Genomic DNA, 15,665 nt, shown 5'->3' with positions numbered 1-15,665 from the left:
TTGAATGATTTAAAAGTGACTGCTATATTCCTTACTTAGCAACATGTTCTAATCTTAATCTGTTTTTAAAGTTATATATTTAATCTCTAGATGTCATCCAGAGTTCAGATATTTGGACATTCAAATTTATGTTTGGTATTCAGATTTTATTTATTTTTTGGATAAAGATATTGGTATAAGATATTTTAGATATTATCATTACCTTAGAAAATTGAGGTGAAAGACTTGTCATAAACATGTGATAAATATGCGTGGAGATTGTACACAAAATAAGTATAAAAAGACCGAAATTATAACAGCTTTTGATGGAGACCATAAGCTTCTTCTTAAAACATGTTAGAACTACTAATAATTTGAAAACATAAGAACTACGGATTATTTAAAGTTTACAGTTTGTAAGTAAAGATTCTCTAGATTTGCTCTTTAGTATTAATAAGTTTGGTTTTTTTTTGTTTTGTTTCTTTCATTTAGCAGAAGAGTTCCTCACCATCAAGAAGTAGAGAAGATTTGACAAATGGAGATTCAGATGAAAACAGCAGACGGACATCCACTGTCGGTGATTTAGCGAGTGCAATCAAAAATAAACTTTCTAAAGGAAATAAACAACCACCCACTCCACCAAAGAAAGACTTCCTTACTGATAATGATATTAAGGAAGAAAAGAACAAAAGTGGACATTTTGAGTCAGGAAAACTACAAATTCCAGGCGGATTTCAGTTACCAGGACAACACATGGGATTAAAGAAGGTTGCTGATAGAAGTAGCCAGCCTCCACCCCCTGCTCCACCTGCTAATAGGAGCATGCAACCCCCACCCCCAGCTCCTCCTATAAAAGCAAAAGAAGATCTGAAACCACAACTCCCTGTGCCGCCCGCCAAAGTAAAAGGAGACCTGAAACCCCCATCATCGCCTGTTAAAACGTCCGACGACCCTAAACCCTCTCCATTTGGTGCTGCACTAAAACCAACTCCTCCAAAAAAGAATGACACAAAATTAGACAATAAACCAAAACCGCCTTCATTGCCCATGAAACCTCACAATGAAAAACCCAAGCCTGTAGTACCAATTAAACAGAATGACAATAAGCCTAAAGTTCCTGTGAAAACTTCAGAGCCATCAAATGAAAGCGAAAGCAGTGTTGCAGGAATGGCAAGTGCTTTAAAAGCAAAGTTTGACAGTGTTAGCGTTGCCCCTAAACCTGCTACTAGTAACTTGAAACCAAAACCGCCAGTAAAAAGTAAAGTTGGAGATGGTGGTGAACAAGCAGCAGGTAATGTTGCTGGATTAGCTGGGATGTTGAAAGCAAGGTTTGAAGCATCTGGTAATGAAAAGCCTGAAACACAAACTCCAAAACCAAATGTAAATCCTAAAGTAACACCTGGGCCTCCGCCACCTATTAAGAAACCTGGATTTGGAAATCCTAGCATACCTTCAAAGCCAAGAAACTCTGGTCTAGGCCCTCCGATGCCTACAAAACCTTGGGCGAAAAAGCCTGAAAATATGTCACCACCAACTACAAATAGACCTTTATCAACAAAAAGTAATATAGACATGCCTAAACCAAGGAAATCAGAATCAAATGATGATGATACTGGGGCACATAAAGTTAGTGACTTAGCAAATGTCCTTAAAGCAAAGTTTGAAAATAGACAAAATGTAGGGGATTCACCTGGAAATGAAATAGGTCAAAGGGCAAGTAAACCATTACCACCTTCAAAAGCTGCAATTAAACCATTCCAGAAACCAGCACGGCCATCCACCCCTCCATCACCAAGGAGCAATTTACGAAAAAATCAAGGGAGACAACTTCCTTCTCCACCTATTGCAAGATCAAGTTCCTCTGGAATCAAAGATAATGATGGTTTGGATCCAAAAAAATATTCATCCCGCCCACTGCCACCACAACCAAATCCTCCAGTTAAGATGGACACAACAAGCAAACCCGCAGGGAAGGTATTCCCAGCATTACCAGTTAAACCAAAGTCTCCGGGTCCAGCAGCTCATTTCAGAAGGGCAGATTCAAGTGAGAGTAGTGATTCTAATGATGATTCTAAACCGGTTGGAGTTTCTAATCTTGCAAATGCATTAAAAGCAAAACTTGGTGGTAAAGGGCCTGTTGTTCAAGAAAGCTCTTATCTCACCCCAGCTGATGAAGAGGTTATAAATAATCTTAAAAGTGATTCTGACATTGAAAATAACAATGTAGGTAGTGATAATCTGTACTCTGCTATTGCTGATTTTGCAGGACATAATGAGGGAGAGATAAGACTTGTGCAAGGCCAGCAGGTTGAACTTTTAGAAACTGCAGAGGGCTGGTCATATGTAAGTATTGGAGGAAATGAAGGCTGGGCACCATCCACTTATTTAGAGAAAGTAGGGCCTGGAACCAGTGAGGAACCAGGCAGTTGGACTGGTTCACAGTCTCTCAGTACAACACAGACTGTCTTTAAAGCTAATGCGGAATTTATAGCAGAAAATGATGGTGAATTAAGTGTAAGTGAAGGACAGGATGTGAATGTGTTAGACAAAGAGGATCCAGACTGGTGGTTTGTTGAAACTGCAGGAAATGAAGGTTGGGTCCCAGCATCATATATTGAAGAGGTCACAGTCTAGCATTGTTAAAATCCATTATTGAAGCCAGTCTTCTAAAGAAAATTTGTTCATTTAACTTTTATTGTAAAAGAGACTAATATTCAAGGTTTTCTAAGCTCAAAAATATCCTGTTGGATTTCTGCATGCTTTTTTATCCTTTTTACATAAATTTTTATGAAAATTATGTAAATGACTACATGTTCAAAAAATTGTATTAATTATTTTTGATGAATTTACTGATAATATTCAATTATATCAAATTTGTTTTAAGAAAAATCAGGTTCCCTAATGGTAATTACAATATAAGTAATATAAAAAACATTGTAACATGTTCACCATGGAATACTAGCATATATTGTAAGACAAGGGACATTATTCTGAAAGTTATATTTTTGGAGTAATCTCTCTTTTAAATTTAGACTATTTTTGTTAAAATTGGTGCTTGGTAAGTCATTGCCTTTGTCAGATGAGCGTTAACAATGCTTTTGGTGATCTTGTTTGTTGTTTTTTATAGTTGAAATATATATTTTTGATACCAATATATTGTCCGGTCATGTTATATCATGAAGAGTGGATGCAAAAACTTTTTTAATTTGTTGCATTTCGTAGGAGATACAAAATTCAAGAATTTATTATACACTTATAATGAAATTATGAAATATTGTTGAAATAAAATGTGTATTTTCATTTTCCTTACTACTACTCTAAACATTTATGTGACTGCCATGAAATTTTCACTGGTGTCTTGCTGTACTCCTTTTTAGCTCGACTATACATAGTATATGGAGAGCTGTCCTACTCGCCTAAGGGGTCCAGATTTCAGATGAAAGTTTTGGTGCCATTAAATATTTTTCACTATAACTTTGTCATTTCTTAAGGGATCAACTTCATACTTCAAATATATGTTCCTTATCATCAACCACATGTTATGTGACAAGGTTCATAACTCTAGCACCAATATTGCAAGAATTATCTCCCCATAAATTTAGATTTTTTTACTTGAAAAATGTTATTTTTTACTATAACTTTTTTAGTTTTAAAGGTATCAACCTCAAACTTCAAATACTAATTCCTTATCATCAATTACATTTTATGTGACAAGGTTCATAACTCTTGAAGCAATATTTACAGATTAATCTCTCTTTGAATTTAGGATTTTCTTTAAGAAATATTATAACTTCTTTACTTTTTAAAGTAACTACTTCAAACTTCAAATGTATAGTTCCTATCATTACACACATGTTGTGTGACAAGGTTCATAACTCTAGCACGACTATTTCCAGAATTATTCCTCTTGATCTTGTAATTTATGTTAACAATGTTATTTTTTTAACTATAACTTAATATATAATTATACTTAATTGATTGTTCTTTCATAGTTTTGTCTTCCTTACTGCATCCAATATTTTATTAGTCGAGCTTTGCTGTCTCCTGTGACAGCTCTTGTTCTTAATTCAGCCAATACACAAAATTAAAGGGGAAGTTTTCTTAGTTGTAAGGTCATCAAAGACAAAAAGTATATAATAAACAGAAAAGTCAAGTTTTTTCTTATTAATACAGGATTTATTTTCATCTTGAGGTATGAAAATTATCATATTTCACTACTGCCACTCGTGAAATATTTATTTTCATACCTCTCTATGAAAATAAATCCTGTATTTATTGAAAAAAAACTTAAATTATCCTCAATACATATCTACTTGTTCATGGGGGAAAAATCATCCCCAAAAAAACAAAATATAGCAAATTTTACTGTGATATCAGTATTATAAAGCCAGTGGACAGTATCTTGTAACTTAACAGAATGTAAGCTATTAAATATGTTTTTTAATTTTTTTTTACAGTTATGAATGTGCCATTTTGATTTACTGTTTTTACTAGATGATAAGACCAAATCCATAATGGGACCATGGAGAAGTGATTAGCTTTTGCCAACAGTAAAGAGCCAGGTCATCCTGCACATTTTTGTAATCTTACCAGGCTCTATTCTGTTGTTGGCTTCACAGCATTAAAATGTTCATCTTCATCCCTAAGATTGAAATATGGACAATTCCAAAATTCCATTTAGTTTATATGAATTTATTTTAGTTTTATTGTGTTGGAAGATATAAACCTTTTGAAACCCTCTCGAATCCGTTCTTGTAACCAACCAGTACTAAGCAATGAGTGTCAAGTTTCTTGCTCATTGACACAACAGCTTTCCCCTGACAGGGTTTGAACGATGTGGCCAGCAATCCTGAAATGAGTCTGGCCTCTTTTTGAATTTAAGGCATGTCTTTCCATTTAAAATAGTAAAAACTTTCCACAGTCTAGCAAAGATAGTTTATATTTTCACTGGATCATGATATGAGCCGCGTCATGACAAAACCAACATTATAAATGGGTTTGCGACCAGCATGAATCCAGACCAGTCTGATCAGGATCCATGCTGTTCGCTATCAGTTTCTCTACTTGTTATAGGGTTTGTAAGCGAACAGCATGGATCCTGACCAGACTGCGCGGATGCGCAGGCTGATCTGGATCCATGCTGGTCGCAAACGCACTATGTTGGTTTTGTCATGACGCGGCTCATATGTGTTTGCTCCTTGTCAGAGTTCATTGAAAGTGTCTCTACATAATTTGATCATGTTTTTGCTATTCTAGAATTTTCAGTAAAATCATTCAAGTGCCTTTGATCTTTGTGAACTGTGATACATATCCTTAATTTTTGTCAGATTGATAGATAAGCATTTTATAATAGTTACATTTTGTAATAGTTCTTTTAAGTATTAGAATTTGTTTTGCTAAATATTTGTTGCATGTTAGTGTAGACTCGCTCACTTAACTGATTTATGACATTTTGCATAAGGCTCAGTGATAGCACAGTAAGCAAATTGATGATATGCGTACAATCACAAAAATATGGTTTATATTTTGCTCGTTGCTAGTAATATTCTAATTATACACTGAATTATTAATTATGAAGTGCAATTAGAATTTTTTATATTATTTTATTTAAATAGTTAAATGTAGTTATCTTTGAAAGTTTGTTTTTCATGATGTTTTAGTTTTTGACTAAAGAATCGTTGGCAATGGCACATTTTGATTTGCATTTAACTTCAATATTTCATGAATAGCTAAAAGATATTCACTTCAAACTTTGCATGTATTTGGGATCAAAATTGCTAGTATCAATATTGTTCATGTAAATGTATATATGCAATAGGCTCAAAAACATGTTCTATCTGCACAGCTGAAAGAATTCATTTCGAACGTCATACATACCTTCAAAGTTTTACTATACTCTCACTGATAAAAGACCTGTAACTCTGGCTTTGAATTTTGCTGAATTATTTCCCTTTTGTAAACTACAATATTTAGCATCGTGTTTTATTTTACTATCAAGCACTAAGAATTATCAAATGTGCTGCAGTTTGGCAGCTCTTGTTATCGTTCATTTTCTAATTTATTTTACTAGTATCTCTTTTATTGCCTTTTGTAGACTTATTTTTCTCATGCTTTACACATTTGTGCCTTTTATTTTGACACACAAGGTCAGCTTCTGTTCTTTTTTAGCTTGTATGTATGTAATTCATAATCATTAGTTTGTTTTTTTGTTTGTTGATAATTAATGAAAATTTTAACTGCTTAATGATAATTTAATCAATTTTTATACAATTGTTGACAATGCTTTGTTAACCATATGGGCTATGTACATTAAATGATAAAATAAAAAATATTATTGTGTGTTCTTCATTACATTTTCCAACTGTGCTGGTGGAACGAGACAACAAGTGCCCCCTTGGCATAATACTTTAAACCCAAAGGATGAACCTAAGCAGAACTGTTGACTTTCTATTTAGGTAATTGGGTACATATGCTTAGCTCAATAAGGATAGCATAGGAATGGTAATCCAAAGGTTGTTGGTTTGAATTTTAAGTGTAATGGTCATTTGTCTCTCACTGCTGATTACAGATATTGTGTGGGATAAGTTGTTTTTCACTTGTGGAGAAATTGGTGATTACTAAATGGTAGTTATCCAGGAAAGTCAGTTGGGTAGTTCAACTGCCAAGATATGACCAAAAATGTGTTAAAGCAGCATGCCTCCAGATTCACGCTAATTTTCAAGAATTTGTTTTAAATGTATTTAAAATAATTTACACATTGCAAACAGCTCTTGCAATCCACATAAATTACCAAAAAGAGGTCAAAATAAGCAAAATTAGCCCATACTGCGTTAGTAACGCAGTAGAAATATTGTGATAAATACCGCAAAATTGGCCCTTAATCGCTTATAAACATGTAAATCATTACTTGAATCTTTAAACATTTTACTTTTCTTAAAATTTTAGCACACTTTTCTCAAATATAATTTTCTTGAAATATTTCGGCTCATCTGGAGGCATGCAGCTTTAAAAATCATCATAAACACCAGTAAACCTAACCAGTTTAGATTAAATTATTTAGTTTCCTTAAGACTTTCACCAAAAGTGATTTTGTTTCTTACTACATAGTGTGACAAAAATTTCCCATTCTGCAAAATTAAGAATGTTATCGAGGCAAAAATGTCTGACTTTATCATGTTAAATGTTATCCTGTGGTGAACATCATCATGTTTTTCGGTGACAAATGCCATGATTTTTATCCTGTGGAGTGTGGACAATGCTTTCACTTTAACCTAAAGTGATATTTTATTCTGTGGCAAATGCCATATTTTCATCCTGTGGCAAATGCTGTTATTTTACCCTGTGGCAGATGTTGTCCTGTGGCAAATGCTATCAGGTTACCCTGTGGCAAATGCTATTATTAAATCCTGTGACATCAAATTATCCAGATACAAGTTATAATTGTATCATGTTGCCATATGTTGTAAATTTTATCATGTTATACTATGGTAAATACAACCATGTTATCCTGTTGCTGAAACAAGCCCACAAAGAATGTTCTAACTGGTTTGAAATCAAGTACATGTAGTAGCAAATTTATAAAAAAAAAATAATAGAAACAACTGGTCCCCGATCATAAACAGAGGGTTTCATATATACCAAAATGTTGTAGCAAAAAAAAAACACCCATAATGTATATGCATCTTATTTATTTATATAATACAATAAAATATGAACTGATGATACTGATGATATGACCTATCTACAGTTGAAAATATCACAATAGTTACAGGTAAATAAAATATACAGTGTTGAATACAACCCTTTAATGTTATAATATAAATATTAGGAACCTGCCAAGTTAAAAATATGAAATGACAGGGGAAACAACTCAGTCCTAGTTAAAGTATCAAATAATTATAAATTGGCAACAAAGTGTTTCGAACTTTAAATCTGGGTCAGATTTCTCTGTGTTACAAAACTGGAAACTTTGTAATATTATAGTATAATATTTCACATTATAAAATAGTTTGACATATTTGTATGAGGAATATTGGAAAACTCCTCAAACATGCTTCTAGAAGCAGCCTATCCTTTTATATATTTTGAAAATGTAAAAAAATAGTTATAGATTGAAGATATGGTAATCATATAGTAACAGATGGAATGTTTTAAAAAGCAGAGAACAACACAAAAAGTCCCTTCCTTAATGAAAATAGATGTAACACACAGCTACATAAATGAGATCTTACAAATATTTCAAAAACAATAAAAAAATCCACGATTTTTTACTTATAATACAAGTACAAGTGCTGAAATACTGTATTGTACATGTACATATAAGAAAATATGACATAATATTTATAAACTGTTTTAATACTGGATTTTTAATTTGGAATGCATTAGTTAATATTTTGTAAAAAATATATAGCTCTGCAATAAATTTGGTTAATGTTTTTTTTACTATTTCAGTGAACATAGGACTGGTTCACTATTCACCATTTCAGTGAACTTAGGAATGGTGAACAATACACTAAAAGTGAATTTGGAACTGGTTCACTATTCCAGTGAATTTAGGACTGGTTCACTTTTCACCATTTCAGTGAATTTAGGACTGGTTGACAATACACCATAAGTGAATTTAGGGCTTGTTCAATATTCACAATTTTATTGAATTAGGACTGGTTCACATTGCAATTATAATTTTAGTGAAATTTTGGACTAGTTCATGTTCTTTTCAAAAAAATAGGGTTGTAAATTTCACAATTTATTCAGTGAATTTAGGACTGTTTCACAATATATCTATTACACAATTAAAGAACCATGGTTTCCACAGTACAATATGTTTTAATACTACAAATTAAGCATAGTGAACCAAATTTACACTTTTCAATAAATCAAAAGTTAATTTCAAAACATTAAGGCTGTAGGCTTAGAGATGAAGAAGAACAATTTCTTGCTCTGGTGTGCTTTACAGTTTAGAAAAAAAAGTAAACTACTTAAATTATGACAATTATGTAAAGGAATGGGTAACTTGCTGGAATTTGGTAACTAAAGCGGGGTAAAATGGAAAGTACATAAATAGTGTGGTATAATGGCACAATACTAGCTATATTAATTGATAACACGCCATCTAGTGATTAAAAATGATGAATATATAAATATAAATATACCTAATGTTAGAATGAAAACTTAACAAAATCTGAGTAAAGTCAAAAAATGGACGGACATTAAAACACAGTTAAACAGTTGTAGACACACATGAAAATGATTATTAAATAAAAAAGAAAAACACAGAACAAGAAAATACATGTATATCATAGGTATGAATACACAGAACTATTTTTTGTAGTTAAAACATACAAGCACAAGGAAAATTAACATGTTGAGCTTTTAAATTTTTTCCTCCATAGTAAAAATACATTTGCATATACAAGTAGATCTATAAGCCTTAAGTTAAAATAATAGGTTAATTAACATAAAATTGATCATAGGCATGTTACATTTTGGTAATAAACCATAGAAATACTTAAAAGATAGAAAATAAAACATGGAAGGATCTATGATCAATACAGTCTCTCAATAAATCAGGATATTTCACGGTTCTTAAATCGTTAAAAGTTAAATGTAAATCTGGACAAATGATACATGTATTATTCACTGTTACTTCTAGAAATTGAACACCTTTTTTTTGGTTAAGAAAATGATAAACAAAACTCAAGCATAAAAGATCAATATTTAGTATTGAGTGCGTAAAAGAAAATTTTATGAACGATTTAAACTAAAGGAAATGCAATTTGAAAACTAAAAATTGATTTTGATAAAGCATTTTGATTACATAGGGTTTTTTTTTTCGCCTTCAAGACTGGCAAGAAATGACTACAACTAGACAGTAAAAGCACTAACTAACATACACTATGCTGTGACAGCATAATCATTAGGCTACAGCAAATCGATAGATTGGGAGCGAAACAGACGTAACTCCTTCATTATGTAATATTAGTTACAACTGTTTTGCACCAAACCCTCGAAATATTTTAAAGATATGCACATAACAACTCTGTCCTCTAAAACTGAATACATTATTACATTTTATGAAGGTCATACACCACTATTGATATTAAATAGATTTACTACATTTTGTTGAATCACCAAGACTGACTTCTCGCAGAAACCTGATTTTCTTGTGGATACATAAAAATATACTCTGAACTTTCTAAAATGATACTGCCAATGAACAATTATGGTTACGTTAGCTGACCAAAAAGAAACCAGTATTAAAACAAAATGTACTTCGCCAAAAAAAGGTAATTAATATATTCTTTCACTAAAGTATAATTCTTATTGTACATCTAATTCTGTTATGAACTGTGATATACATGTATATAAATAAAAGGGAAGAAGTATTAAATTGAGCAGCCATTGTATAAACATGGTTATCAGATATCTAAAATATATTAACTAAGAAAACCTTTTTTACAATGTTTTTTTGGCAATGGTCAAATCCTGTCCCCAAGCTAAAAATATTGAAATGCTATCCAAAGCATAAGTAAATTCTAGAATTTATGGTTTTTAATAATGAATCTATTTATGAATAGTTAGAAGACTGGCGTTTCCCTTTTTGATGTCCTTGCGAAGGCTTGTAGAAAATTTTGGTATCAAAACCATTTGGTTGACCATGAGAGGACAGCTGCGCAACATGAGCTTGAGCTGCCACCATGTGACCATGAGATTGAGCAGCAGCCTTCTGCCCATGACCTTGAGCTGCCGGTCTCTGATGTACATGCAAATGAGTGTATGAGTTCGGCTCGACCCCCCCAGAAAGTTCAGTGATGCGCATGTCTTTAAGGTGTACCAAGTGTTCAAGTCTGTGTATCTTGCCCTGTAAAATCTGGAAATAAAAGTAAATTTAAAACAAATGAATGACTTGAATATTGTAATAAATATTAATGCTATAAATAGTCTTACAAATAACACAGAGTAATCCATTCTAAAGACCACCTATAAATAGTGAACCATTTAAAAATATTTTACGGTGCACTTTATCTTTGATAGATAAAAAGAGGAGATCGAATAGGCCTTACTAATTGGAGAAATTGGCCTTAATATGTATAAGGAGACTTAGATTGGAAAATCTATTTTTAGCTCCAGTGGCCTTGACCTAGTTAACCTGAAACCTCATCAAAGCAGAGTGGTCCAGGGTAAGTGCCTCCTAATTAAGTACATGTATTCTGAGGAACGGTGTAACTGGAGGATAATATTCAGAACAATCCCTAAGCAACGATAACTTTCGCTAAAAACATTAACCAGATACACTGACATTTGTCACCTGCAACAATCATAGTATCCTAAACAATCTCAATGAAATCAAATCATCGTTTTCGCTCCATCACTCTTTGCTACAAAGAGTAGTGGAACGTCAGCTAGGACTAAGGATACCATTTTAATGAAACTGACATCCTTAATAAAGCATTTCACATTGACGAGTTGAAATAATAATAAAAATGCTGCATGAAGACAAATATCTATCTTTAACATTTCTGTTAGTAAATAAAGTAGCCTCAGCTGAACAGTTAAAAGACCAGAATTAACTAGCTAAGACAGTCAGAGGAAATAGTAAGGTGTTAAAAGAATAAAGATTCTAAAAAGATGAATTAGAATTCACTTTCTTTTAGGGTCAGTCACAGAGATTCTAAACAGATGTATCAAAATTTACTTCCTTTTTGAGCCACTTGATGTTTAAATAATTCAGTCAGTAAAAAATCCCGGACACCCCCAGTAAATTTTAATGGACTTGCCCTGCTTGGAATTAGGAACTTTCCATTGTTAATTAAAGGGGTTTTAATTCCAATATACTGAAATCAAGTGGCAGACGGTACAGACTCGAGCCAATCGGCCTGCATTGTATTTTCAAAAGGTATTAATAACTTTTAAAATGGGTGTGTTTTTTTTTGTGATAAATATGCTTGTTAACAGACAAAATAATGTGACAATATTAGTTTAAATATATGTGCAAAAAAAAAAAATTATAATAATAATACCAAATTATATACATTTAGAAAATGACAGCATGTATAATATATTTTGTCCCTTTTTTCAGGTTGTTAGTGTAGATTTTACAAAAGAATTTTTCTGATACATGTGTTTGAGTTTTTTTAAGTGACCCCTTTTTAGGGGGTTTAAAAGTTAAAAATAACATACAAAATAAGTAAAATTTTATTTTTACTACAAAGAACTGTGTATGCAATTTTTAAAATTTTTAAAATCAAATTTGAGCATAGTATATCTTTAACAAACTGACTAACTAACATGAGCTCTTTCAATAATTGTACGTCATATGGTGACTTTCCAGCTTTACTGGTGAAGGAAAACCTCAGGTGCCCTTCAGTGCATTATTTCAGGCACAATCTGGCACCCGAGTAGAACCACCGACCGACGTTCTTTAACTATCTAGATAGCAATCAACATGAGCTTAACAATTATCATATTTACTCCAAAGGAAGTCATATTAGTATTCATTAAAACCCCTTCTACCTTAGTACATGATGCATGCCCACCTTTTATGATATAATGGAATAAACCTGAGCAAAATTTAAAATCATTTCTTGATTCCCGTTGGCCGCATTGACTCAACCCGTGTTTGTAGATCATCAATTCTCATGTCTTTTAAATGTAGTAAGTGTTCTAAGCGGGAAATTTTTGCTTGTAAAATCTACAAATATAAAAAAAAATTAGTTGGTGTGAAAAAAAGTGAAATATTAGTGGACTATATAAATAGTTTGAAATTAACCAAAAGAAAACATAAATAAGCCAAAGGAAAACTTATGAGCAGTACTAGAATCCAAGCCATTTCTAAATACAGTAAAATAGAGAAGTATTCGAGTTTATTTAACATTTCAATAGCTTCAAATTTGGCCGATGACTCACTTGAAAATTGCATCATAATAAATATCAGAAAGTCCAAGGTTAGTATTCATCAATTTTAAAGTACATGTACTTAATATTTTCTTAAAATTTCTTCTTTTCTTTGCATGATATGCATAGAATTAATTGACTTTCTAAATTCCAAAAGATACAGTTTTTTACACACGTGCAGTATAAGATAATCAAGGTTATAATTGCATAAATCAACAAATTAACAATACACCAAAGTAAATTTAGGACTGGTTTACGATACACCTTAAGTGAATTATAAGGGCTCGGTTGACAATACACCTTAAGTGAATATAGGACTGGTTAACAATACACCAAAAGTGAATTTAGGACTGGTTGACAATACACCAAAAGTGAATTTAGGACTGGTTGACAATACACCAAAAGCGAATTTAGGACTGTTTGACAATACACCAAAAGTAAATTTAGGACTGGTTGACGATACACCATAAGTAAATTTAGGACTGGTTGACAATACACCTTGAGTGAATTTAGGACTAGTTGAAGATACACCATAAGTGAATTTAGGACTGGTTGACATTATACACCAAAAGTGAATTTAGGACTGGTTGCCGATACACCATAAGTGAATTTAGGACTGGTTGACAATGCACCTTGAGTGAATTTAGGACTGGTTGAAGATACACCATAAGTGAATTTAGGGTTGGTTGACAATACACCAAAAGCTAATTTAGGACTAGGTCAGTTATAATAATTCACCATTTCAGTGAATTAGGACTAGTTCACATTACACTATTTTAGTGAAATTTAAGACTAGTGTATTTCTTTCTCTGCTGATTTCATATAATGGACTTGTCCCACATTGAATTTGGAAGAGTCAATTTTTAATTATAAGGAGTTCAAGGTAAAATGAACCGAATTGAGTGAATGCTTCATGCAGTCTGCACAGATTGTTTAGCCTAAATAAGCCATGCAGGCTCTATACTTAATTGTGACCAAGCCAGTAATTTTCATTCACACTAGATTTAAAAAAAGTAAAGTGTTTTATTATATATTTGGTAGTCTGCACTTTGTAGAACACATGAATTTGTTAATATTTTGACAAAATTCATTAAAAAAATCTTTTTTGTGAAATAATCATTTTTACTTTGCATAATTATATGACCTTAATTAAAAGCATTAGTTGCTAATTGGGAAATTTTCAATTTAAGTATAATAATAGTATAATAATTTCATCATTATATTTTTCATATTACATTTGCATTATGTTTTAAGTGTCTCTGCTGATCTATACAAGATTTTGAAATTTATATTTATTAAGCTTTTGGTCTGCATCTAAATTATCAACCTTCTTTAAACTGTAAGTACTGATGAATACTAACCCTGAGTTAAATAAATTGTTTATAACTTTTCATCTAAGTATAGATTTAATACAACATTAAAGATACTTTGCTAAATACATTCCACCACCAAAGATATTGTGTACAATATAAATTTCTAAATATAAACAAACAAATATTTCTAAAATGACAGTCTGTTTTCATACACAGCAAGTGAGATAAATGCTCCATGCTGCAGTTCATGTTAACATGTAGAAAGCTTGGAAAAATGCCCATAGGTTTTCGTATTCTTTGGCCAATTAATGAAAGATTTTTTTAATAAAGATAATTAAGAGCAAGAATGATTAATATATGATTTTTACTTACAAAATAAACATTTATTTACATTATGATGTTTTCAATAATTTTATTATACTATACTAGCTTACATCATGCAAGTCTACATTAAAAACAAGAAATATACTGTCTTCCAGTCATTCCACTGTTATGTCACTCGATGGACAGACAGCCGAACAACAGACAAGGGTAATCTACGCCTCACCTAATTAAGTATTTGGGAGCATAAAAACAACATTCCATACTTATTGCAATTAATATCTTTCTGAGATCATCATAGATTAATTATCTTACAATCTAAAATATCATTTTATTAGCAGGTTATACTGTCAAATATAATTTCTTAAATAACAAAATTCTCGATATTTTGCAAAGGGTAAATCCAAAATACATCTGAATTATTCTAGAGTAGTGCAAAACTGGTTTGTTTCATTAAGCTAGAGCATCCTTTGAAGTGATATATAACTTTTTAGTTCTTGTCGTAAAAGTATAAAAGATTTACCAATCAATTTCTTAAAAATTTGTAGATGTTATGAAATTTAAACCCTTGTCTTGCTGGATTTATATAATGGACTTGGCCCGCTTAGAATTTGGACCAGTCCATGAAAAAAATAAGGGATGTCCGAGTATCCAAATAATAAAATTCAGTAACCAACAGTTTTTGTCAGATTGTAAAATGTGTAGGCAGACCCGACGCTCTATACAGGTGACATTAAGCCTATTAGGCTTGAAAATTCTGCCAAAATCATTTGAATATTTTAAAAGAATTCTTAAATAACAATAATTTCCTTACAATTCCAATATAAATTATACATTTTTATTTGTTTATTACAAAATATATTCATATAATCAAAGGCTTATTGCTACATATGAATTGTAAATGTTACATATCTGGACATCTCTTAAAATGAAACTGAAAAATGAAAAACATTAAAATTTAATTACTGTAAAATTACGACTTCTTCTATTATAAAAGGTATGCATTAAAATGTTTAAGCAGTCGCCCAAATCTATGTAGCCTTCAATATCTAAAAAGCCTTCAAAATATAAATAGCCTTCAATATCTAAATTGCCCTAAAAATATAAATAGCCTTCAAAATCTATGTAGCCTTCAATATCTAAATTGCCTAGCCTTCA

General features: G+C 31.7%; 2 protein-coding genes across 50 annotated transcripts in view; one reads left to right on the top strand and one right to left on the bottom strand.

The window, feature by feature from the left end:
* LOC132724615 (SH3 and PX domain-containing protein 2A-like) overlaps positions 1-3,301 on the top strand; it is a 36,902-nt gene extending 33,601 nt beyond the window's left edge. For 3 of the 4 annotated variants that reach the window (XM_060709545.1, XM_060709548.1, XM_060709549.1), the window contains one exon: positions 472-3,301. In XM_060709545.1, coding sequence (XP_060565528.1) covers positions 472-2,613 — 2,142 coding nt within the window. In that variant the 3' untranslated portion in view covers positions 2,614-3,301. The remainder of the gene's footprint in view (positions 1-471) is intronic. The other variant, XM_060709547.1, reaches the window with a different exon arrangement.
* A 5,123-nt stretch (positions 3,302-8,424) lies between these two features.
* LOC132724610 (sperm flagellar protein 1-like) overlaps positions 8,425-15,665 on the bottom strand; it is a 32,732-nt gene continuing 25,491 nt past the window's right edge. For 36 of the 46 annotated variants that reach the window (XM_060709498.1, XM_060709503.1, XM_060709511.1 and 33 more), the window contains one exon: positions 8,425-10,849. In XM_060709498.1, coding sequence (XP_060565481.1) covers positions 10,547-10,849 — 303 coding nt within the window. In that variant the 3' untranslated portion in view covers positions 8,425-10,546. Of the gene's footprint in view, positions 10,850-12,515; positions 12,671-15,665 lie in introns of all 46 variants that reach the window. The other 10 variants (XM_060709536.1, XM_060709544.1, XM_060709540.1 and 7 more) reach the window with 1 other exon arrangement.

Source organism: Ruditapes philippinarum, unplaced genomic scaffold (genome assembly GCF_026571515.1).
Source record: "Ruditapes philippinarum isolate M1 unplaced genomic scaffold, ASM2657151v2 ctg2012_1_1_1_1, whole genome shotgun sequence".
Classification (NCBI taxonomy): domain Eukaryota; kingdom Metazoa; phylum Mollusca; class Bivalvia; order Venerida; family Veneridae; genus Ruditapes; species Ruditapes philippinarum.
This window is presented reverse-complemented; position numbering and strand designations above follow the sequence as displayed.